This window comes from Lissotriton vulgaris, chromosome 7, assembly GCF_964263255.1.
Source record: "Lissotriton vulgaris chromosome 7, aLisVul1.2, whole genome shotgun sequence".
Taxonomy (NCBI): domain Eukaryota; kingdom Metazoa; phylum Chordata; class Amphibia; order Caudata; family Salamandridae; genus Lissotriton; species Lissotriton vulgaris.
The window spans coordinates 1,329,126,319-1,329,153,517 of NC_141695.1; the positions used below are offsets into that span (position 1 = coordinate 1,329,126,319).

At 46.2% G+C, this 27,199-nt stretch overlaps 1 protein-coding gene across 1 annotated transcript in view; it reads left to right on the plus strand.

Annotated features, from left to right (window-relative positions):
• Window positions 1-27,199, plus strand: part of LOC147703614 (RING finger protein 112-like) — a 279,448-nt gene that overhangs the window by 207,449 nt on the left and 44,800 nt on the right. Inside the window, exon 13 of the mRNA XM_086931948.1 lies at window positions 146-220. Within this exon, the coding sequence (XP_086788074.1) occupies window positions 146-220 (75 nt within the window). The remainder of the gene's footprint in view (window positions 1-145; window positions 221-27,199) is intronic.

Below are 27,199 nucleotides of genomic sequence, written 5' to 3' on the forward strand. Positions count from 1 at the left end.
ACCGCACACTTGTGTGCCAACATTTAAATTTGTGTGGGTGTGCGAGTCTTCCGGACATAGATTACAGATCAGGTCTGGGAATGTTTATGAATTGTTTGGAATTGCTTGTGGTAGTAGTTTATCCTTACATATTTCCCTTGTACAGATGGCCATAATGCTTCGAAACTTCCGAGCCTACGACGGCATGAAGAATGAGTATGCAAGCTTCATCGAGGAACAGGTAAGTACACATTGTGGCAAATCTTGTATCTAGCTCCAGGAATCTAAACTGAATGGGATTAGGTGAACTCTACTGAAGTAGGCATGGGCATTGGTGATGGCCATGAAAGCCATGCTATTGAAATATGCATGACAGAGATGACAGACTGAGAGACTAGTTTGTAAAAACAGCCTTTCTAGGAAAGGAGATTTAATTTGTGTAAAATACAATTTTCAGTCCACTAAGAAAGAGGCTACACAAAGCACAAGCATATGTAATTCAGGTTCTAATCTTAAATTACCTTCTCTGACACTCTATAGGGCTTGCCATTTGCTTCCTTCAGTACCACGTGTTGGATGTTGTGACTCCTTATCCTTGGAAACCCTGAGGAATTAATATTCTGTTTGGCTAAAGGCCCTCTCTTTAAACAAATGTATTATGTATGAGTAGTCTATTTACACGGTGGCCCCTCCTCTGTTTACAAAATTCATAAGAGAAATCTTAGCACTGAGTGATCATGGGCATGTGATGAGCACTAATACTGAAGATGTTCCTTCTCGTGTAACTTCCACACTGTGTGTGAATTAAATACAAAATAGTGGTTTGCAATGCTTTGTTACACCCAGAGGTAAAGTGAATGACTTGGTGCTTTCCCCCACCCTCAGAAATATGTTCTCTTATTTCCTGCCATGAGGAATATTTGTGACAGTCGTTGAGCTTCTCTGACCGCCTCTGATCTGCCCTTCTCTCCTGCGTCCAACTGGCACTTTCCTATTGTCCAAATAAAAAGAAAGAAAACACTCGATAGACACTATTGTTATTTAACAATGCTTTTCCACAAAATGTCCTCATGAAGCCCATGTAGGAACACTTTTTGTGACAAAGCCATAGTCAAAATGGCCTCAAGTGAAAGACAGACCTAGAGTGGTAATAAAAATCTAGCCTAAGCTTCCTTTTCTAGAATCTCTGATTTTGGAGTTAGAACCGTACAGTCTTAGCTAGTTGAGCATACCTTCCATTTTTGGGAGAAGAGAAAGTAGATCGAGGTTGTAACATGTCTGGCTTGGCAATAGAAGGAGGTGCAAAGTGAGTTCATAGTTGTTTTCCTGATTGGCACACCTTCCAAGACGAGGTTGTGGCAGCTGTACATCTGGCTATCCTTCGATAGCCCAGTGCGTTGATTGCAAAAGGTCCCGCACTCTGTCGCTGTTTGCACCTAGCTTGTAAATGCTCTAATAAAATACCTTGCCCTCTACATTTGTGCACCCCTTAATAATGTCCTGGTGTTCTGCATCATACCAACCATGTCTTAATCAAGACCTAGTAGTCACAGTCCTCAGACGTATACTTCTGTTATACTGCAAATGAGCAAATTCAACCCATGTCCAAACCTCTTACCCTCTGCGAAGTACCTCTAAAATGCAGCTGCCCAGCAATAAGAATTATAGAACCACATCCTCTTCCACAGCCTCACTTTGGCCCACGAAGGACTGAACTTTCATCATTCATGGTTCTTCAGAAGGTACTCGCCCATCGCACCTCTGGAAACAATGCTTGTCACCCGCAGCCTTTCTGCAGTGTCAAACCTTTGACCTCCCCATCCACAGCTAAGTCCTACTAACACTACCTCTTTGATGGTCTTGGAAACACTAAGTTTGCCACACAGTTACTAATCACATAATGCAGTGGCCATTCTGATTGGTGGCCTCCATCGGAGAAACCATATAGTTCTAACTAGCTCAAAGTATGCTAGTTATCCATCAAATGACAGATGCATTGGAATTAACTCTGTGTCAATAATAAGTTCTGCACTCTTGAAACTAACATGTCATCAAAGAAATATTCTCTCCTTTCATGGCTCTAGAAAGCTTTCCTTTCTGGCTTTGACCCCCTCTCTTCAGAGTACCCATTTATCACTGAAATTAGGTTATGTGGTCTAAGCCCTTGATCATAATAAGATCATGATAGGATCATGAGGGAAAGTTGTGTGGTGGATCGGGTGCCAGTCTGCCCCCACTGCTGTTCTTTAAATAAACATCTGTGATAAGGAATAACCTATAACAAAATCTTTGTATACTTCTCACTAAATAATATTAACTGACTAATTGAGCTAACAATATTCCATGTTAAATATTGTAATAAAATTAATTTGTGGATTTCATCAGTTAAATAAATGACTACTTTTGTGAATATCTTGGGAAACGTACTGTCCGCTGTAAATAGTACAACAGAATTGTCTGAACATGAAAGATAGCCTGGAAGGGAAGCCCAGTGAGAGAGTGATGTTCACCCCGGTGCGCTGCCTATCATCGGGAGGATTTGCTGCTCCCTGTGCCTGTCCCATAGTATACCAGTGCACGGGCTTTGTTTCTCTTACCACAAGAACATCTTTTTAACAACGAACAGACCAGATGGGTCCCCAGAGATCACATTTACTCAGGGGTATTACGACTACCCTGAGTAAGTACAATATTATCTACTGAAGGATAAACTTTTAACTCACCACTTTGATTACGTCGAGCCAGAACTTACTTATACACATAGTACACTGGCTGCACAGTTGTCCCATCATGTTCAAGTCCCGATGAGACCCTTCTATCTAATTCTTTTATGACTCCGTGAGGAGGTGTTTTTTTGGGTTTTTTGTGGTGTTACACTTGAGACACACTGCACTCATGTTTTACTCAATTTCAAGTCTTGGTAGGTGTCAACTGTGGATAAACGTTATATATATATATTCACTGAAAAAACCATAGGTTTCAGGCACGTTTTAATTAGGAATTAGCATTTAGAAAACCTTAGAAATTCACAGAAAAAACCATAGGTTTCAGGGGCGTTTTAGTTAGTTGGACATTTTGCTCGTACAAAACCATTGAAATTCCCCCGTTATAGTTAGTTCAGCTAACTATAACTCGCGTGGCCGCAGTGCACTGCTGATGACGTCACATATTACATCACTCATGACATGGTCAATGACATCACTCATGACATCACTCATGACATTTCAAATGACATCACTCATGACATCATCCAGTGAATGTGTGTTTTTCTGAAAATTAAATATGTTTTATATATGTATATCTCAAGGTCGATGGAAGAATAAATGGGTTTACAAGTGTCTAAATGGATGATTTTTTTTTTTATTAATTGTATAACTGACTGATTAAGTGTATCTTAGTGAATACATGGATTAGTGAGTAATGTTTAAATATGTAAATATCTGCATCAGTCTCTTACTTTGTGTATAACTGGCTGCATGTGTTGGTGAGTAGCTACATGAGTGTCTATATAGGTTATTAGTTGTTTTTTTGAGTATCAGTATGAGTGTCTGAATGGTTCGGTGGGGGGTATTACGTAGTGCATAGATGCATGAATGAGTGACTGTATGTGTTGAAGACAGCATGTGTGCAGGACTGTATGGGGGGATGAGTGCGTGTATGGGTGTGTTAGTGAGTGAATGACTGTCTCAAGTGTCTTTATGAGTAACTACATATGTTTTAAAGTAGTATATGCGCGTTTTAGTGTATATAAGTGAGTGTATGCGAGAGTGAGAGATTGGAAGAGTTCCTGTATAAATTAGTATGTGTTTGTATAAGGGATTGCTTAAGTGTGGTGGTGTGTGTATCACGGTTTATGCAATTTAATGGATGTCTGATACTTTGCATGTGTGACTATGAGTGTGAGTTACTATGGATGAGTGTCACTGTCTAACAGGATGTATAGGTGTACAAGTACATATGATGAGTGAGTACATGTATGAGTGACTGTATAGGACTGTTGGTGAATGAGTGGATGTAGATTAGATTAGATTTGGATTTATAGAGCGCATGGCTGCCCTGGAGCGTCCCAGCGCTGAAATTGACCTGAACACAGTGAACTCAAGAGGGGAAGGATTTAGGGAGTGGTAGGGAAGAGAAAGGTTTTGAGAGCTTTTCTGAATCTAAGGTGAACGGGTTCCAACCGGAGGTCTCTAGGAAGGGCATTCCACTTATTTGATGCATTCAGCGAGAACCGGCGGCCTCCAGTGCGTGCCTTCCTCACTCTTGGTATGATGGCCAGATTTTCCCTGTCTGAGCGGAGGACCCTGGCCGACTTATAGGGGCGAATCAGTCCTCTCAAGGCCGGAGGGCCTTTACCCTGCAGCGTCTTATGGGCAATACAGAGTGACTTAAAAGTGATTCGCTCTTGGATTGGGAGCCAGTGGAGGGCCTTTAACAATGGTTTGGCTGATGCCCGTCTAGGCGCCCCCATGAGCAACCTGGCCGCAGCGTTCTGGGCTCGCTGGAGAGTATTGATAGTGGCAAGAGGAGCAGCCAGGAAGAGGGCATTGCCATAATCCAGTTTGGACAGAATCAGGCCCTGGATTAGTAGCTTTCTAGATTGAAAAGGAAGGAGGGGGAGAACCTTCCGGGCTGCTCGTAACAGACCGAAGCAACCTCCTGCAACCTTCTGCGCGTGGGTCTTAAAGGTTAATTGGGGTTCAAACCAGATCCCTCGGCTTTTAATTTTCTCCTTGGGGGGAGGAAGGTCCCCCATGCAGGGGGGCCACAGCTCAGGGGGCAGGGAGGTGAATTGACTGCCCAGAAACATGATCTCGGTCTTAGCTCCATTCAGTTTAAGTTTTGAGCTAGACATCCAGGAGGAGATGGCAGTAAGGCATTTCGGGAGGTCATCCGGGCAGCCCCCTTGTTGTGACAGCGAGACGACAAGCTGAGTGTCGTCTGCGTAGCTGATGGATTTGATCCCAAATGGGGCTACTACCTTCTCTAACGGGGCCATATAGACATTAAACAGTGTGGGGCTGAGGGAGGAGCCCTGCGGCACCCCACACTGGAAGGGGGTGGAATTGGACATAGAACCATTTTCCCATATCCTGAAGGATCAACTGTCCAGGAAGGACTTCAGCCATTTAAGGGCTGAGCCTGTAATGCCTAGCTTGGCAAGGCGTTGGGCCAGCACTACGTGGTCTACGGTATCGAATGCAGCGCTTAGATCCAGGAGGATCAGGGCTACCGATCCCCCTGAATCCAAGATGCGTCTTACCTCTTCAGTCACCGCTAAGAGGGCGGTGTCTGTGCCCTGACCCGGGCGAAAGCCCGTTTGGGAGTCACTTAGGAGGTGGTTAGACTCCAGGAACTCTGAGATCTGCCTATTCACTACCTTTTCGGCCACTTTGCTCAGTCCAGGTAGAAGGGAGATTGGGCGAAAGTTGGCCAAATCGGAGGTGTCTAGTCCCGGTTTCTTTAAGAGCGTTTTGACTTTGGCCTGCTTCCAACTCGGGGGCACTATGCCCGAGGAAAATGACGCGTTAAGTAGCTCTGTGGCTACTGGGGCAATAGTACTCGTGATTTGTTTTAGAATATGCATCGGGACTGGGTCAGAGGGAGAACCACTTTTTATATTGGATAGGATGTTGCAAAAGTCTTCCCTGGAAATACAGCTGAATGCCTCAAACTGAGGGCAGGAAGGGCCAGAGGAGGGAGCCTCAATGGGTAATGTGACAGAGGATTGAGGGAGGCTATCAAGGATTTTCCGAATTTTTGCGTCGAAGAATTCTGCTAGCTGGTTGCATTTTTGTACGGGGTCGTTATGAACCAAGGTTGGAGCCGGAACTTTGAGGAGCTGGTTAACAATTTTAAACGTTTCTCTGGCGGATGTGTGTATAGATTTTGGAATTACTGAAAAGGTGTGTTGTAAGTGGTATTGGTATGTCCATTGTTTTGAAAAATTTAGTTTCTATTTTTGAGTTTGTGTATCAAAGGTTATATTAGGGTGACAGGAGGTCTGAAACCTCTATCACAATGGTAAAGGGAGGGGGTGGGGCCTGAGGTGACGTGTGCAAACACGCCCTGTGGCGCGTTTTAAGTTGTGGAATTAATACCTCTTCAATCCTGAGCCCACCAGGTACCTCCAGTAAGCGCTACAGAGCTGCGTTGCAGAGAGGTGTAAAAAGGGGTGTGGCCTCAGAACACCTCTCTGCAACGCAGCCCGCTGGCGCATACTGGAGGTTCCTGGTGGGATAGCTGGCCCCCAGGGACCCCCAGTATTCGCGGGGAATTCGTTCCCATCTGCAAACGGGCTAGGGGGCTACTGAGGCACAAGATGGCTGCAAACACTTCCAGATTTGGAGTGTTGACAGCCAATTAGCATACAGCTCGTGATGGGGAGGGTGCGTGGATCCTCCACGGCCATAGATATATATATATATACGGTTTTTACTTTTGATTTTCTCAGCAACTACTGAATAGATTTACACCATTTAACAAAAAGGCCTCTTTCTGAACCAAGGGCTACCTCTTTGCCAAATTTGGGGTAATTCCGTTCAGCAGTTCAGGCTGTAGCCGTGTCTAAAGTTTCCTATGGTATATTGCATTGGGAAAACACGTTTTGGGACCACCCTTTTTTCTCGCCCCCGCTTGCCGAATCACCCCGAAACTTTCAGGATAGGAGCGGACCGGAGCGCCCCACGAGTTTTGAAAATTTCGCGCAGATTTCTCAACTGGCGCCAAAGTTATTAGAAATGGAATGTTGTGTAGGCCTCTAATTTTCATTTGGTATTGCATTTATTGGTGAGATGATTTCTCCTCTAAAGAAATTTTTTGGGAATGATATCACTGAGAACTGTTGCTGCTCTCATAGAATGAAAGATTGTGCAGTGCATCTAACTCTAATGTCCTCTTCTTACACCATCCATGTTGGTAATTTGTAACTATGATCTCCTCCCATGTTCTTGGGGAGGTGGCCTCTGGTGGGTTGCATGTCACTTTTGCGGTCGAATAGACAGAACTACAAAAATATTGCATCCAGGTCATTGCCTTCCTCTATATGGCAAGATATGCATATATTCAGTATTCTTAACTCTTCGTCCACTTTCCTAGACTTTACTTGCAATATAGTGGTAAGGCTGATATATTGGATGCAATATTATTGGAGGTCGATATTTAGACCACAGTATAGTAGTAGAGCGCCCCTCTGGACTACATGTATAAACAGGTACTTTAAAGATCAATTCTCACCATCCATCTTATCAGTATGGTACTACCTACAGAGATGTTAGACGTCACAAAGCTCCATATCGTGGGCTCAATATTCCATCAATTAACCCTACACCTAACAGTCTTTCATCTCCTTCCTATCAGAAGACTTTTTCCAAGTCATCCATGTAGGAGAGTAGGGTCTGCTTCCTATGGCCACCCCCATTTTTTGCTGTGATACTCTGTTTTTTTTTTACTTTAGTGTGGCTGTGGGCCTGCTACCTATCAGGCGGAGACAATGGCATAATATGACCCAAGAGGTTTTTAAGGAGAGGTTTGTAGAGCCTTACATCGCTCCCGTCGAGAATATTGAGTGGGCTCTAACCAAATATAAACTGGCAATCCATACAGTGGCAGACACCATTGCTCCTCTGAAACTTTATAAACCACGTCCTGCACAAAAGCAGGAAGTATGGTTCTCTGAGCATTTACGGTCTCACAAACAAGCGTGCAGGAAGCTTGAAAAGGTGTGGAGATCATCCCATTTGGATGCTGACAGGAACTGCTACTGGATGGCCCTAACCGTCTATCATAAAGCTATCAGAGCAGCCCGCAAGAATTACATTGCTTCCCAACTTTCAGCAGCGGTAATGCTCCTAACGTTTTGTATCAGATTTTGCAGACCTTCGTAAAACCAGCAGCCTGCGAGAGTTCTGATGTATTGTCGCAGCAACTATGTGACAATATTTCCCATTACTTAACAAACAAGATAGATAAGATCTACGAGAAAATTACCAACTCCAATCTATCTATAAGTCGGCATGTAGTTCTGCCCCAGGTCGTGAAGGGAGTGAACTCTGGGGTTCTTACTATGTGTTCGAGGCATGTGGGCTGCTGAATTCATATCTGTGCATAGATCGCCGCCTAGTGTTGGGTCCGGATGATTGCACATTGTTGTCCTGGAATAGTCTTCGAAGTATCACAAGATAGGTGGCTCCTCCCCTGGACTACAGTGCGCATGGGCATGGACTCCATCCTCAGATTGTTTTTTTCCGCCATTGGGTTCGGATGTATATTGGTTCCCTCTAGTCGGAATCGATAAAAAACTTTCTTAAGGCCAAAAGGTCTTTAGTTTTCTTCGTCGGTATAGTCTTGCTTTCGGTGCCTTACTTTCCAGCTCAGTTCCGAGCCGGATTCCATACACCCGCGTGCTTTCGGCGCGGAAGGCCCAGTCGACGCCTTAGACCCTAGCGACTGTTCATCATGGACCGAAGTCCCTTCAAGAGATGTCCCGTCTGCAACTCGAAGTATCCCCACATCGACCTCCACCCGGTGTGCAACAAGTGTCTGTCGCCGGACCATGACGAAGCCAGTTGCATGGCTTGTTCCCGCTTCAGGTCCAAGAAGACGCTTAAGCATCGACTTGCTGCGCGCCAGGAGGCCCAGCACACTGCACCGGCGCCTGCGGACATTTTCGATGCCGGGGATGTCGAGGAAGAAGCTAACCGGGACATCGGTGACATCCTGTCGAACCCCGCGTCAGACGTCGACTACAACTACGACGCGGACGCCGAAATGTTTGAGGCTGAAGAAGTCGTCGACGAGGTAGGGGACGACGACGGGGCCTTTGGGGCCTTGGAGGATAGCTCGGACGAAGAGCTACCTCGCACTGACACTGGGGCCGTACCGATTCATAAGGCTCAGGTCGAGGGATCGCCACTAGGCCTTACCCAAGATCTTACAATGGGTTCTACGGCCCCGCCTTCGGGCTCGGCCATGGACATTACTATTGAGCCGCACCCGGGAAAATCGAAACCGAAAGTGAAACCTACTGTCTCGACACAAGCAACAGCACTGGTGCCCGCCTCAACCAAAAGTGCGCATTACTTTGGTCGGATCCAAGGCCTCTGAGCCCTCGGCGCCGAAGAAGCAGAAGGGTGTTGTCGATACGAAGGCTCAAGTCAAGGGCGTTGAGATGAAGTCTGCCGCGCCGAAGACTAAAGTCAAGGTGGTCGAGCCGAGTAAATCGGTGCCGAAGACGGTCGACACCAACAAGGGCCTCGGTGACCCGAAGGTTCTCGAGACTCCGCGTCAACATGACAAGGCCAAGAGCGGCGCACCCCGAGAGTCCACTCCTAGTGGGGCCTCGAAGGATCCCGTCGACTCGGCGCGCCCGTCCGCCGCTTTCACCAAGCAAGTGACGGACTCCCTACAGCGCATCAAGGAGAAGGCCTCCGCTGTCGGACCAAGAGATCCTCCACCTTCGAAGCCGGTCGAGAAACCTCACAAGGCGTCGACGCCCATTCACTTCACGTTGCCGCCGAAGGTGGCGCCGAAGGCTTTCACCCCTAGAGTCGTCGCCAGCGTCACCGAGAAGGTGTCCTCTGTGCCGAAGTCGTTGACGGTGCTTTCCACCCTGAAGCATCGGCAATCTTCGGTAGAAGAACAACAAGAACATTGTATTGGTGCCGAAACAGGCGGAAAATTGCCCCGGAACAACCAATGGAGTCCTACAAAATTCCTCTAAAAAGAAAGAAGGACTCTGCTTCCACTCCTGTCCTTGTGGAACTACTTTCTCCACAGACTCATGATGTCTCGCCCACTTACTCTGATGTGGACGCTGGGGAGGGCGATGATGAGACCCTGATGATACCAATGAGCCCTGGGCTGCTGGTGCTGACCCAGGTGATCCTCATTCTGGACAAGACACTCAACTTTATTCTGTGAAGACATCCCCTACAGAGGATTCAGCAGCGTTCAATGCCCTCATTGAACGGGCGGCTAAGAATCACAATGTCCAGCTCCATGCTGACCCTATTGACGTCGATTTCCTTTTTGATACCTTTTCAGTCTCAGAGAGAACTGTCAAAACTCTGCCTATGTTGAAAGGTGTCCCCTCCCCCTAACTCTCCTCTTCACCTTCAACTCTCAGGCTAGGGTCTGTGGTTTCTCTAGCGCCGGGACGCCTCTTCGCTGGGGCAGCTGTTTTGCGCTTTACCAAAACTATAGAATAGAATAGAATAAAACATGCTGGGGAGATCTTTAAAGAGCCTACCAGAGCCAGGGTGATAAACACTAGGATTGAGAAAAAGTATAAACCAGCGCCTACTGATCCTACCTACATTAAAGGGCAGTTGCCTCTGGACTCTCTTGTCGTCTCGAATGCCCGGAAGAGGGCTAATTCTCAGACAACGGGTGATGCTCCTCCCCCAGACAAGGAATCTAAGGTGTTTGGGGCATCAGGGAAGAGAGTGGCAGCACAAGCGGCCAATATCTGGCGCATTTCCAATACGCAAGCGCTTCTTGCGAGGTATGACAGGGCACACTATGACACACTGGAGACCCTGTTGCAACACCTGCCAGATGAATACAAGGAGGCAGCTGAGATGCTTATTCAAGAGGGGAAGCTGATCTCTAATGCTTCAATTAAATGTGCACTGGACGCGGCTGACACAGCAGCCAGGGCTGTCAATACTAGTGTCATGCTGAGACGACATGCCTGGCTGAGAATCTCTGGATTTAAGCCAGAAATACAGACCACCATCCTTAATCAAACAGTAAATCCAGATCACCTGTTTGGCCCAGAGGTTGACACCACCTTAGAAAATATTAAGAAGGACACTGAAACTGCTAAGTCCATGGGTGCCTTACAGTCCCAGCAATTCAGGGGTGGGCCTTTTCGTCGCTCAAGCACTAGAGGCGTTTCCAGAGGCCAGCTCTCCCAAACCACCGTCAATACTACAAAGGCAACACACAGTCCACATACACCAACAAAAGTCGAGGTGGATATCTTGGAAACAGGGCCAAAGGCAGGGGTCGTGGAAACAACAGCTCCAGATCCTCTGCCACCAGCAAACAGTGACGCCTTGTCACTGCCCCCCGACCACACAACACCGGTCGGGGGAGACTTCAGCAGTTCCTGCCGGTCTGGAGAACCATCACCACAGACAGGTGGGTCAGACAGCTTATACAGTACGGTTATTGTCTGGAGTTAACATCCACTCCACCCAACATACCCCCAAGACACCGTCCTATGTCCGCCGAGCATTTGCACTTATTGCAGCAGGAAGTCCTCGTCATGCTGCAAAAAGGGGCAATAGAGCTTGTGCCTGTGCAGGAAAGAGGCACAGGAGTTTACTCCCTGTACTTCTTGATACCAAAAAAGGACGGGTCCCTCAGACCCATACTGGACCTCAGACCCCTCAACCAGTACATCCTATCGGAGCACTTCCATATGCTGACCCTGCAGCAAGTACTCCCGTTGCTCAGTCAGGGGTATTTTCTCGCAACATTAGACCTAAAGGATGCGTATTTTCACATTCCACTGCACCCGTCACACAGAAAATACCTCCGGTTCACCATCCAAAACCAACACTACCAGTTCAAGGTTTTGCCTTTCGGAGTCACCACGGCACCCAGGGTGTTTACAAAGTGTCTGGCGACAGTGGCGGCGCACCTAAGGAGACAGAACATTCACGTCTACCCTTATCTGGACGACTGGCTCATTCAGGCAAAGTCAGCCGAGCAGTGTGCCGCTCACGTGTCCCACACCATTCACCTCCTTCACGATCTGGGATTCTCACTGAATTACCCAAAGTCCCACCTCCAGCCCGCCCACATACGGCAGTATCTGGGTGCGACGATAAACACTCTGGCAGCCACAGCACAGCCAAATTCAGTGAGGGTCAGCAGCATTCAATCGCTGATACAACGATTCAAACCCCAACACTCGCTTCCAGCGAGAGTGTTCATGCAGTTGATAGGCATGATGGCCTCCTGCATCTCCATAGTCCCGCACGCGAGACTACATATGCGTCCGCTTCAGGAGTGCCAAGCACGTCGGTGGACTCAGACTCACCGGCAGTTGAAAGACCTAGTGTTGGTGAGCGGTCGGGCATACAACTCTCTGCATTGGTGGAATCCACAAAACCTTTGCAAGGGACGACCGTTCCAAGAGCCTGTGCCACAGATCATCCTGACAACGGACGCTTCTCTCCAGGGATGGGGAGCTCATGTACTCCATTACACTGTGCAGGGACTATGGACGCAACAGCAACGGAAGATGCACATCAATGTTCTGGAACTGATGGCAATCTTCATGGCACTAAAGGCTTTTAAAGTTCATCTGTGCAACAAAGTCGTGTTGATCCGGACGGACAACATGACGGCCATGTACTACATTCAGAAGCAGGGAGGGACACACTCTCCGCAGCTGTCTAATCTGGCTCAGAGCATGTGGAAGTGGGCCATTCGGAGGAACATATTGCTCATGGCAGAACACCTCCCGGGCAAGGACAATCAGATGGCGGACCTGCTCAGCAGGTACAGCCACCAAATGCATGAGTGGAAGATGCATCCATCGGTCCTCCACCCGTACTTCCAAAAGTGGGGTCATCCAGAGATAGACCTGTTCGCCACAAGGAAGAACGCAAAATGCTGCAGCTTCGCCGCCAGGTTTCCACACCCACAGTCGCAGGGCAATGCGATATGGATGAACTGGTCAGGCAAGTTTGCGGACGCTTTTCCCCCAGCACCTCTGATACCGCTGGTGGCACGCAAGCTCAGGTAGCACTCGATGACTCTCATCCTGGTTGCTCCAACGTGGGCTCGCCAACCATGGTACACCACGTTTCTAGAACTGTCCGTGGTACCGCATCAAAGGCTACGCCTCACACCCAGCCTTCTGACGCAGAGCCATGGCGACATTGAGCATCCAGATCCGCAACAGCTCAACCTGGCGATCTGGCTCCTGAGGTCTTAGAGTTTGGCTACCTAAACTTGCCACCTGACTGTATGGACATCATCCGGGAGGCGAGAAAGCCCACCACAAGAGCATGCTATGCGGCAAAAAGGAAGCGGTTTGTCATTTCTTGTGCAGACCACAACATTAACCCGCTAGATGCATCTATTCAGAACATCATTTGTTATCTTTTCCATCTGTACAAATGTAACTTGGCCTATGCTTCCATTCGCATACATCTATCCGCAATGGCTGCTTATCTCCAAAAGAGGCAGCACCTCTCACTTTTCAGGGTGCCTGCCATTAAGGCCTTTCTAGAAGGACTCAAGCGAGTCATTCCTCCGCGGACTCCACCAGCTCCGGAGTGGAACCTCAAGGTGGTCCTCACCCGGCTGATGGGTCCCCCCTTTGAACCACTCCATTCATGCGAGATTCAATTCTTGACATGGAAAGTAGCTTTCCTTATAGCGATTACATCACTGCGACGAGTTAGTGAGCTCCAAGCACTAACTATCCAAGAGCCATTTATTCAAAATCATTCTAACAGGGTGGTGCTTCGCACTAACCCTAAATTCCTTCCTAAAGTAGTGTCTCAATTCCATATTAACCAAACTATTGAATTACCTGTGTTCTTCCAAAATCCTGAGTCATTGGCGGAGAGAATGCTCCACACCCTTGACGTCAAAAGGGCCCTGATGTATTACATTGATAGGACCAAGGATTTTAGGAAAACTAAACAACTCTTTGTTGCCTTTGCGCCACAACACAAAGGTAACCCCATTTCCAAAGCTGGTATAGCTAGGTGGATCGTTAAATGTATTCAGATCTGCTATCTGAAAGCTAAGCGTACTCTCACCTTTCCACCGAGGGCCCACTCCACCAGAAAGTTGGGGGCCTCCATGGCTTTCCTTGGAAATATTCCTTTGGAAGACATATGTAGAGCAGCCACATGGTCTACCACACACACATTTACAAAGCATTATTGTGTTGATGTGCACTCCAAACAGCAGGCAGCTGTAGGGCAGGCTGTTCTAAAAACACTTTTCCAAACTGCTGCAGCTGGCACGGGCGGCCGCCGTTAATGGGGGGACTGCTATGTATTCTATGCGCAGATATGAATTCAGCAGCCCACATGCCTCGAACCGAATATGCTACTTACCAGTATGCATCTGTTCTTGGCATGTACGGCTGCTGACATTCATATCGCCTGCCCTCCTCCCCGGCGCCTGTAGCAGCTGCAGAATTCACATATACTTCTAGCATGGTCATCATTCACTTAGTTTCACTCCATCTTGGCCACAATGGCTAAAAACAATCTGAGGATGGAGTCGATGCCCATGCGCACTGTAGTCCAGGGGAGGAGCCACCTATCTCGTGATACTTCGAAGACTCTTCCAGGACAACAATGTGCAATCATCCGGACCCAACACTAGGCGGCGATCTATGCACAGATATGAATATTAGCAGCCCTACATGCCAAGAACAGATGCATACTGGTAAGTAGCACATTCGTTCCTGCCATCTCTTTAAAAGAGGTCGAAAACCTAGTGAGCCAAATCAAGAGTGGCTGTCCATCTGACCTTATTCCAGTCAGAATCATGCCGGTGGTTGGCAGGGCGCTCGGTCCTGGGATCCAGTGCCTTGTCAATCTCTCGCTAGGCCGTGTTCCACTGGAGTGGAAAAAGGCACTGGTAAGACCTATTCGGAAAAACCCCTCTATCCCTTGGACGGATTTTTCTAACCTCAGACCTATATCTTTGCTTCCATACTTGGGAGAAGCATGTGAATAAACATCTTTCGAATTTTATCGAACTGTCTGGTAGCCTGGACTATTCTCAGTCCGGCTTCAGGCCGAATTACAGCACTGAGTCAGCATTGCTGTCAGTTACGGACAATCTTCACTTGTACCAGGACATGGGTCACTCTGTGGTTCTGATACTGTTAGATTTATCGGCTGCGTTCGATACTATATCTCACAACATCTTGCTCGGACGTCTTGCAGAGATCGGCCTTGAGAGTATGGCACTGGCTTGGTTGAGGAGCTTCCTATCCGATCGCACTCAATGTGTTAACATGGTTGCGTTCCGTTCAGCGGAGGTAAAGCTCACGAAGGGGTTGCCACAGGGCTCTTGTTTGAGCCCCACTCTTTTTAATATCTATGTGGCCCCCCTGGCTAAGATCATGGGAGCTTTTGGTTTCATCTCGGTGTCATACGCGGATGACACACAGCTCCTTTTTCCGTTTAAATCTCTTACGCCCGAGGTTAAAACATCTTGGTATGAAGGCAGTCGCCCAGTCGATGTCCTCGAATTTCCTACAATGCAATGTAGGTAAGACTGAGGTCATGCTCTTCGGGGAGGCCAAATCTTATGGACCCCTGACTGGTGGCCGCCAGACCTAGGCCCGGTTCCCGACCCCAAACAGGTGGTGAAGAATCTGGGGGTATGATTGGACCAGGAGCTATCCCTAAAGCAGCATGGAAACAACATTGTGGGATCTTGTTTCCATGTTATAGGTCTCCTCCGTAAAGTGTTCCCCCTACTCCCCGATTTCACCAGAAAAACCTTGGTGCAGGCCCTTGACTATTGCAACGGGCTGTTGGCATCGGCCAACGACGGAGTATCAACTAAACTCCCAGTGGTACAAAACACCGCTGTTAGGTTGGTCCTAAATATCCCTCCCAGATCTTGCTCAAAACCGCTTTTGGATAAATTGCATTGGCTGTCAGTTCGCCAAAGGGTAAAATTTAAGACCTGTTGCATAATCCATAAGAGTCTACACGGACTAGGACCTTTATATCTGGCAGAAAAATGTGTGCCATATACCTCTGCCCGTACCCTTAGGTCTAGCAACCAGCTCCTCCTTCGAGTGCCTATTGTAAAAATGACAAGACAGGGCGGAAAAGCTCTGTCAGTGGTTGGCCCTGTACTATGGAATCAGCTTCCTCTTATGCTCAGGCAGTGTGCGGACCACCTGAGTTTCAGGAAAAAGCTGAAAACTTTACTGTTCCAGAACTAGCCCATCTCTAAAATGATTGCTCTCTTCCATCTGCTACTGGTGTTTTGGCGCAGAGATACTCCTTCGGGAGTCGATTCGAGCGCGGTATAAACCCACAAATAAATAAATAATCAGACCCACAGCCCAGCTGTTCTCTCTCTAAATTCATACCATGTACTTTAGGTACATACCTAATTGGGTATTGGGTCACCTTTGTGAGCCCCTGTATAGTGTACCATAGGTATCCAGGGCATAGGTGCATCCAAGGCCTACTAGGGGCTGCAGCATGAATTATGCCACCCTTGGCTTGCCATCCAAACTGACACCACAGGCTGAACACTCAGCTTGGGCAAGGTGGTGTAATCACCCCTTGCTTAGATATAGTATTCCTATATATAGACACATATATACCTATAAGTCACTCCTATGGCGGGCCTTGACAATCCTGAAGGCAGAGTGCTTGGTTTTATGTGAGATGGTGCTCTAGCATGAGCTGAGCCTGTCTACAGCTTTCGGAACCATGTCCTTATAGCTGTTCTATGATATAGCCATACCATATACTCTTGAGTGCATTATAATCCTCGCGGTTAATGCTAACTTTGGTTTGGCTTTGTCAAAACATGTCGTGTAGGGTGTCAAACACTTTGGAATACTACCCCCCTCCCCCCTTCTAGAGGGAGAAGACATGTAGTTACTGCTTTATCCGGTTAAAGTTAAACCGAAGCCTCAGCATCACAAAATGGATGCTGCTGCCACAGACACGAGTCTGACCTCCTGCTGCTGGACGAAACTCCGGCAGGGGAGGCCTGGACAGTAGGTTTCCAGTCGAGGGAGGTGCTGGAGTGGATTGGGGCAGGGTGGGTTCAATGGAAAGATGCTTTTCCAGACACTGTCTGGGGCACACAAGGTGCTCCATGCATAGCCCGGTTCAAACCAGTTGCTGGGGCACTCTAGCCCCAGCTCTGGTGCGAAACTGGACAAAGAGAAAGGGGTGTAACCACCCCCTTCTCAGGTTCCACCCACAAGAGGGACCTAGCAGGTAATCCAGCCCCTTGGTTTAGTATAAAGATAGGAGCTGTGTCTAGAGACATCAGATTATCCTGGAAAGAAACTCTGAAACGAAACTCTTGGACCTTCGACGTTCCATATCGACTGGAAGACTGAAGACATCTGCCTTGTGGTCAAGGAGTGACCACCCTGTGCAAACAGGCACCACCAGTAACTTGCCGGTTTGCTTTGTCGACGCTCCTTCCGGAACCCGAAGACTCAGTGACTCAGGAACTGGACTTCCAGACTTCTCCAACTCCGATCCACATCCACAGCAAAGCTGAGACCCGTGGCAGACACTAGAGACTTTGGACCGAACATCCTGAACTACTTGCTTTTTGCTAACAGTGCAGCTTTAGAGGTACCCTCGAAATTGTGCATTGGGGTTTGAGAAGCCCCAGACCCAAGCAGCATTTGCACCGAAGCTCAGCCCTCCACACTCCACGAGTGCCGCGTGGGGCCCCGCTCCTGCATTTCAGCTCGACGCGTCTTCCTGGTTGCAAGCCCGTTGGCTAGTGAGCCCTACGAAGACGAATCTTTCAATCAACACCGCTTGCCTGATTGCCCCAGTCTTGCTCCAGCTTCCCTGCAAAGGAGAAGTTCCCCAGACCTTGCTGGTCCGAACAGAAGCCAATCTTCCCCTTCTGCGTGGATTGCCTTTGCCAAGGTTTGTTGGGTCCAATCCGGATACCGACACCGCCAACAGCTAGATCCGTCGTGGGACAGCTCGTATCCAGCGCCTGGTTGTCGTCGACGCCTCCTGGTCCACGTGGCTGCAGAGACCAGCTTCACCTCTTTACCTGATTGCATCTTGACATCACCTGGTTCCTTCCTGGTCACTGGTTAGTGACCCAGACTCTGTCCCCCCTGCTTTCAGGTTCTTCTCGACTCCAATCCACCCTTGGATCCGCCCGGACACTTTCCTCCTGGTCGCCTGCAGCACTTTCTTGCAGCTCTCCATAGAATTCAGCGGCGAAACCCGACACGAAAGAACACCTATGCACCTGGCTTCCCTGGGTGAGGTAACTCGAGTACTCTGGTGCTCCCGTGGGTATTAGCTATCCAAGTGTCCTAGTTTAACAGGGTTTTCCCGTAGTCCACCCGGAAGTGTCCGAAATCTACTACTTTGTAACTTTTACGTTCCCATTCAATCTCTATGGTAACTCGCGTGTGTGTTTAGACACTGCACACGCATCCTGTGGGACTCCTACTTCCTAACCTTTGGTTGTCCAGTGTAGCCCCAGTGATTCTCTAGGCCCTAGGTCTATTCACCTTTCCTGAAGTGGTTCTTATTCCTCTTACTTAGTATATGGTTCGTGAGGCCCCTAGGGCAGAATTGTATTTGTGCAACTTATAGTATGCTTATTGAGTAACTTGTGCTGTATCTCGAACTCTGACCTCATAAAGAGTGCAGAGGGGTTGTGTTAGTAATAAATACATATATATTTGATATACACCTTGTGTGGTGTCCTTTCATTTGGTATTCAAGGGATTATAATTGGTAAAACAGCTGGCTTCACATGCTCTCTGAAGTTTTAGCGTAAGACTGCTTTGTCCATGCTACCACTAGGATAGCTGGTCTATAAGGTTGACTTTACAACCATCATCATAAGGGTTGTTTGGACTGATACAGGGTGCCCACTACAATAGTGGACATCATATACCAGGCCAACTTCTCACAATCAGCGCATCTGTTCAATGAGGAACAGAGCTCAATAAGCTAAAACAAGCTATCAAAATCCTGTCCGTGAAAATAAAAGGTTCACATACTACTATACATGTGAACTACAGGCCCATTTCTTCTCTGCGTTCCAGGCCAAAATCGCTGCATTGCCGTCTCTCAGCTGACCAACTCTTCTCAGGTTGCCAGACCAAAATGCTGCACAGAAAAGGCAATCCTAAATATCAGGAAAAATGTACTCAGCATAGTGACAAAGGCCACTGTACAGCACTATTATTAAATCATTCTGGGTTCTTTGATAGAGTTGACCACAAAATACTCTCCTGCCTTAACACTGATTTTGCCATTTGTGGAAAATCCCATGCTTGAATACGATCCTTCCAAACAAATAGAAACCAAGACGTCAAACTAGTTCAGTACACTCGTAAACACAACAACGTTATCCACTAGGTCCCCCAGGACTCTTCCCTCTTTCCAATACTGCCAAGCATGTACATGTGACCCCTGGTTGTTTTAATCTCCTCATTCAGTATGAAATTTCAAATTTTTGCTGGTGACACTCAGATTTTTAAAAGACCTTCAACAAGGTGGTCCCTATTCCTCAGCCTTTGACCTTTGCCTGGTTGCCACCAATACCTGGATGAACTGAAATGTCATTTGGCTAATCATAGACAAAACAGAATACTAATGTGTTTTATTAAACAATCCCTCCTTGCACAAAATGTGGTTGTTTATCACCAAAAATACTTTATTTCGGGACTACACAATAAAAGCAGTAAATACAATCCATATAAATTCCATAGAGCATTTCATCTAGATAACATACATTTAAAAAATAAGCAATCTAGATACACAGTGACGTTTAGGTGCCTCATTAAACTATGAAACTGCACATGAGAAGTACGTGTGAATATAAGTAAATTTTCCATATACTGAGGTCAATGCTTTAGGAACAAGTCGGAATGAGTTCAGATGGTTGTGCAGGGCGATTCAAGCTTAGAAGAAAAACCACTCCTATACTCACAGACAGACCTTTGAATAGACTTTCAGCAGGCAAAGTTGAGGTTGTTGCACATAAAATGACCCATTCCATAGCAGCAAACATACACATTTAAAATGAAGTAGAGCATAAAAAATATGAGCAGCTAAAAACACATGGAGGTAGAGTGGAACCTAAGCATAAGTACTCCTTATAAACTGGCAAATGTGCATATTAAAACCAATTCACAAACTTGTGGTTGCTATGTTCGACTCTCATTCACCCCTTTTTTTTATCTCTGCTATACCATGTTGAAGAACTACCTCATGCTTGCCTTACCTCAAAGTATCCTCCTCATTCGAGTTCTAGTTTTATACACATTATTCTGCTGCTTATGCGTCTTTCTTAAACACCATTGAAGACCTGGACAAAACTGAAGATGGTCCATAACGGAGTGATAACAATCATTTTTTGATTCATCCAACTCGATAAGCGGTGAGGCCTAGGAGGTGTGCGCACTGGTGTGTAATATTGGTTAGTCGATTAGGTCGTTTATCCACGATCAACTTTCAATGGTCCCACCGCCTCTGGGCCACTAATCAACAAGAATTCATAACTTATCCTGAAAGGGGCGCCTTGGTTCACAATGTTAACAGATCTATTATTTAAGTAATGGTGTTGTGCAATAATAAGGATTCATAGGCAGTCTTTGATGAATGTCAAACTCTGTGGTTTAAAAAAACGAATTGTTAGATCCACACAATATAGTAACAAATTAATCAGCCAACGCGTTTTGTCCACACTTGGACATCATCAGGGCTCCAAATTATGTATTGAGAATCTGCTCCGAATTTCCTGTTCCAACCATCCCATTTATGAGGAAGTTTTCTGTGGGTGCACGTGAGCTCCCAATGCTGTTAGCGATCCTGGGTGGTGTCAGCTTCCAGGCCGTCCGCAGGCCGTGGCTCTTCTCCTCCTAGTGATGGGGTGTAGCGGTCAATGGACAAAAGCGGTCACGCAGCGTACATTACGAGCGGGACCTGTAGAAGCTTCAGCTGGTGCGGCACTGTTGCTCCTAAGCTTCACTTTCTGCCTGCAGCCCTGGAAATTAAATCGATTTGTGAATGTTGTGAACGAGGCGCTCCTTTCAGGATAGGTTGAGAATCGTTTTTTGGCCTGCAAAAAGATAAGCATATATCATTTTACCACTCCAAATTACAGTGGTTGCCCATAATACAACAAATCAAATTAAACAATCTCTGCGTCATCTGGAAAGCCACACACCTTTGCTGCCACAAATACCTTATAGAACTGCTCAAACCGAGCAAGCTGAAATAAATTTTCACTTCAGCAAAGGTACCAAATGGAGAAGGAAACCTCTAAGAGGGTTAGAACTCACCACAGCAGGTATAGAACTATGGAAAGTGATCCCTCCTTCTTGCAAAGGTGTCCCATCCTTCAGGCCTTCAAAGCCAAGCTGAAAACTCACTTGATGAACCTCATTGCTCCTGATATCTAGCAACCTTATATCGGTTGTCATTATTCTTTCCCTGGCTGAAGATGCTTGTTATGGACAGCAGCTACTTTATCTCCAAATTACCTGTGACCAGCATATTTTACCCTCGCCTTCACCTAACTCTCACTTACCTATGCAGCATGATTACGGAACTGTGTGGAATGCTTCTTGTATCAGCAGTTATACACTCACTCTTCTTTTCCCTGTTGATGCTCCTTGAATCTAGAGTTTTCAGGCATTTGTGTTGAATAATAAATAAATGCACATGTAAATATTCTTTGACATACAGGGAGATCTGCAAACAATAGGCATGTTATTTCACCCTAATTCTGACAGCGGCTTACCTCTAAAAACTAGATTAAGTGGAAAAGTGAGTCAACATCCACACTCCGGTTTCTTTTTCCCTATGGAGGGCTACAAAATTAACTTTTGAGAAAATATGTTGAGAAATGATTGGTGCATAACTGGATACCCCTAGAGGACGTGTCAGCATGGTGGTTATTTTCCTTAAATAGGTTCTATAGGCTTTTACATTCTGTAAGAACTGAGTTTTAATGCACAAACCCTTATTGACATGAGACTGCTCAGTCTCTTACATTTGAGGATTATTAGGATGGGTAAGAGAATCACCCACACTCATATCCACTCTTCTGTTCCCTCTACTGGCATACGGGTCTTGTCTAACCCTATTCTATTTCAAGTTCCTTCAGTTTTCCATAAAACTAATGGTGTTCACTTTGAACTCAAGGCATGCCTTTTCGGATCCTCTCCCTGTGTAGCTATGGTAGGCTTCCAAGGCAACTCCAATGGTAACAAGCATTTGCAATGCAATAGGTCTCGCAGTTGTTAGAGTTTGAGCCATTGGCATTGTAAATGGCAATGCCTTTTATTTATGTGTTGGTTTTTAAAACATAAATAAAAGGCATTGTCATTTACAATGCTAATAGGTTAAACTCTCGCAAATCCGAGACCTATTGCATTGCGAGGATTTCAGAGCTTCCCTGAAAAGAGTTTCTGATTGAATGAAACGTAGGTGATTGGGCATTTGGTTCCAGGCCTTGGTCCATATCACTGCGATTGATTTCCCCCCTTTTGAGACACAACTGAAAACAGGGGGTTTTAGTAGGTTTGAGTTGGATGATCTGAGGGTGCAGCGTGGCACATACCATGCGGACCTAGGCCAAAGATAGTGAGGGCCTGAGGAAAGTGGGTACGGGAGACCAAAGAGTATTTGAGTCCTGTTTTTTTTCCACATGAAAATGGGCACAGTAATTTCTCAACCCTGTAGCAAGCCAGGACACATTTAAAGCTTTGAAAGAAAAATCATAACGCAAAGAAATCACAATGAGTATCTTTGTTCGTAATCATCTATACTAGGAAATGACAACCATCAAGGCACATTATTTACATTACATTTGCTAGACTATTACAAGTTATCTTTTTTGTATTTTTATTTTTGTTTAATTTCAGGATTTTTTTATTTCGGAGTGGATGTAGGAGATCAGCAATTAACTTCATAGGTTACTTTATTTCAGTATATCTTTTGGGTTTATCACAATAGTATCCACGTAGGTCTCTGTAGATGGTACATTCAAGTGGATTGAGGGAGCACTGTTGGATGGCGGTTTGGTGGTGACGGAATTGCCACTGGCCTAAGTAATAATTAGGAATAAAAATGAAAGGCGTCTTTTGTATAGATTGGCTGGAAGTGTTTGGACAATACTTGTTTGTGTATGACGACCTAAGAAACTTAAGTTATAGTCAACACAACACATGAGAAAATATCATAAGCAAATCCAACGCCACTCAGAAATGTCACAAGGCCAACAACACAGCACACATGTTAAACTGCAATAGGCATTCAACCAACCTAAAAATAAAGCAAATGGTAATAAAAGCCTTCTACCTTCTTTATTTCCCAAAACTAGAATCATACAACATTGTTTAATAATGCATCGCCACTCAATGACCATTTATAATTTTGAAGCAAAATGTTCAAACTTCCTAACAAACAATGGCAACACCAAAGTCCCAAGATGAACCAGACCACCAACAGACTGAGTCGTACCAAAAAAGTACTGCTGTATTACAGGGCCATACTACTAGCACACGTGTGTGATACTAATACCCACAACACGAAAAGTTGCTGTATATAACAAATGTAACACAATTCACTTGAAGCATGAGTGGTAAACGTGATCAAAGTGACGACATACAGCACTCTGTCTAACGATACACAAGCAAAACAAAAGTACAACGCATATTTTAAGTTGAAATAAACAAAGTTTGAACTCAAAACGATTTAGTAAAGGTCGTTTATAATGCGCATAAAAACGATATGTGTGCTCAATCGGTGTGGACGTCGGATAAAAGGGATGTATACATGTGGTGCCAATCCAATTCTAAATAATATTAAACTGCCGCTTAGTAAGGCAAGTTAGAACCGAAGGACTGACGAGCACAACATGCGTAATAAGGCTCAGACTTAAAATCACTGTGTAGACGCCATTGGAAGTGGTGGGTGAAATAGGCTCGCAACTTTTATGGCTACCAAAGAGAGGGAAGCCATGATCTGGCCGGGATCCAGACACAAAGTGGGAAAGAGTCTCACTGGTAAAGGTATAAACACAGAGAAATAAATAGTAGACGAAACACTTGGACACAGAGCCCTTTGCGGTCCTCAAAACAAATCATAACAGAATGAAAATAAATAAACGTATGAGTGAACTAAACAATAAGCATGGGCGGAAAATCCGTTCCGCTCGCGGATTTTCGGTAAATTCGCAATCAGTAAACGCTTGCGAATTTACCGAAAATTCGCACGCAGCGGATTTTTTTTTTCTTGGTTATACAATTTTGTGGCGTGCGGCGTTCACTTACTGTCATTCAGCGTTTGCCGAGTTGTTTTTCTCGATATTTTGCGAGTGCTGTGCCATTTTGGATCTTGCTGCGGGATCCCGCGGAATTTTGGCGACGCATCGCGAGAGTTCGCAATTGCGAACATGTAGGTGCGGCGGGCAGCAACAATCTCGCACTCGCGAAATTACAAAATTTGCAATTCTGCACAAGAAATCCACTAGCAAGCAGCATAGACCTTCTGAAAATGATGATTTTTATCAGAATAACTCCTCAGGTTGACATTTGCCTGCACTTTTTTGGATTTGAGGCCTTTTGACTCTCTTTGGATCACTTTTGGATTAGAAATCAACTTTCATAAGTAAGTTTGTTTGGGGCATTACAGTTGCTGTTCTGCAGAAACCACTCAGCAGGTGCAAAAGTTCACTCATCATTAGTAACCATTCCCTGTAGTACTTCCTGAGGGCCCCCTCCAGAGTTCAGTTGCCTATGTTTGTTTGGGGCACTACAGTTGCTGTTCTGCAGAAAAACGAATTTTGCAAAACTGAAAGCACTCAGCAGGTGCAAAAGTTCAAACTTATCATTAGTAATAGTAACCATTCCCTGTAGTGCTTCCTGACTGGGGCCCCTCCAGAGTTCAGTTGCTAGTTGCAACAATTGTATGACCCTGCTCTGACCCTCACAGCAGGCTCATAGAATAGCTACAGTAGGCCACAAAGGTCCTGGAAAACAAATTTGCACTGCAACAGAAAGCAAATTACAGATAAGGAAGCAGGTGCCAGACTGGAATTTTAAAACAGTGACACATTAATAAATCAACCCCAAATTAATTCATATCAGTTGAAGCAGGGCAGGTGTGCTTGCTTTTCCCCCCATAATCTACAGTGATGATGAACCAGAGGGTGGCATTGATGTACCAGAGGGTGGCATGGGTGAAACAGAGGGTGGCAGTGGTGAAACAGAGGGTGCTGGGAACCTGTGATGATGAACCAGACGTAGAAACAACATAGTCGCGACCGTTGCGAGACGACAAGCAAGTTTGCATTTGCGAACTGGTACAAAACCCTCGCGAACTGGCAGAAACCCTTGCGAACACAAAAAAAAAATCGCGGATTTTGCGGATTGCGAGTTCTCAAATTCACGAACGCCAGATTCGCAAAATTCGCCCATGCTTACTAAACAATTACAAATTACACATTCGATCATTTTGGCCCTATCTTTGCAAAAGTGCCCAGTACCTGGAGGCTCTCTGATCGTATCCTGAGAGAAACAGAGACCAGCTATCTCTGAGACGCCGACAGTTCACATCTCTAGTGTAAACCAGATTTCTAGCAATGCCCAGGTTCTGTGTGGACACAGGTGACACTAGCAACACTCACCTGCGACTCCGCCAAGCCATCCTCCAGTGCAGTTGCATGACAGCCTGCTGTGTGGCGTGGGAGTCCCCAGTCCTAGAGGGGTCACCCTCTAGGACTTCAGGAGTCGCCCGCGCTCCTCTCTTTTTTCGCTTCTATCTCGCGCCGACTTGTCCCGGCTGCCCCGGGAGTGTGTGCACGCAGCAAGGAGGAGGGTCCAAGTGGTAAAGGACTGGGAGACAGGCAGCCTGCTTAAGTGTGCAAGAGAGTGTCAGAAGACGGCCCCCAAATACGTCCCTAAACCGGACGGCCGAGTATGGGACTAGGGAATTTCTCTGCTGAAAACAAGGCAATAGATACCAGAAATCTGATTTAAAAAGCAGAGAGAGGATGCCTATGGGGAGGGTGAGTTGCGCGGTAAAACACTAGACAGTAAGGATAGCACGTATGGTAAAAGAAAGTTAGTTACCCCTACAGCTCCAACCCAGCTTGCACCAGGAAATGGGCGGCAGCGAAACGGACAGGCTGTGTCACCCAATGGCGCTGATGGAGTACAACAGGTGAGAGCGGGTTATGTCGGAGAGCGTGGGCTGAAACGCCGGAGGGAGAGAGGGAAAGCAAAAGCATGTGGGGTAGGGGTGAGGGTGGTGTGTGTGTGTGTGTGCGCGCACGCACTTACTGCATGCGAGCCTAATTAATGTGCACCAGCTGTACACACTTTCGAAGCAAGCGCGTCTGCGCAAGCGTGTCTTCACAAGCGCATCCACAGACCCCAATCGGCGTGTGCCCCAGTCTGTACCGCATGAGAGGCAAGTCGCTGACAATAAGTCTCACTGGCGACAGCGCTTCGCGCTGCGTCGCCAGGTGCAAGACCTAAAAATGTAATCCATGGGTAATTGTCAGACCTCAGACAATCTGACAACAGATTTTCTCAGCTCCTCTGTTGGCTTTAACTCTTAACATTTAGCAGATATGTTTTAAGGCCTGGGCAAAGTGGGCAATTGCCCAAGGCCCCACCTTCCAGAGGCCCCCTTTGAAAGAAAATGTTCTCTCTATTTGATTTCTGTCTATTCTACTTATTTAAACCTCCATATCTACCTCTACTTCTGACATCCCAGTGCCATCTTAAGGATTTCTGTGTTCCCATGCAAGACCCGTTTCAGCTGTTTTTGTGTGACTCGCTTAGATATATAATTTAGTATAGTTTTGCATCATACTTTCTTGAAGCAGCAGAAAAACAGTAATAGAACTCAAATTTAAGTAAAAGGACCCCTAAAATATGCCTTTCCTAGGGCCTCCAAAATCAATAAAATGACACTGGATTACCGTAGCTCCAGCTGTCTTACACACCTCACACACTATTTTGCTGCCAAATAGGATGCTTGTTTACTAACCTATGAGGATGACGTGGATACATGTTCAGCCTAACTGGAGAATTTCAGTAGCAGAGCTTCTTTTCATAGATTGACCCAGAATAAACTAAGAGCAGCACTTTCAGATCCTGCTGCAATTGACCGTGGTACCACATATGCACCAAGATGCTGATGAATATGATCTGTTCTTAAAATTAGAAGACCTCTTCTTAACAGGAGCACATCCCATCCTCTCGCTGCAGACACTGTCACTTACTCTGATCTCCGTGCAGCTATATCTGGTGTTCTTACCCCTCTTTACTGAAAAGGATGCAACATGCATGCTTCTTTTTGGGCAGACTATTAATCAGTGCTGGGAGACCTGCAAAACTCTGAGCGCTTAACAATATTTGAATCCAGTCAAGACTTTTATGTCCCTGTATAAGCTTAAACTAGACCCACCATAGAGTAAGTTCCTACGTGGCTTCCATTGCACATGTAAT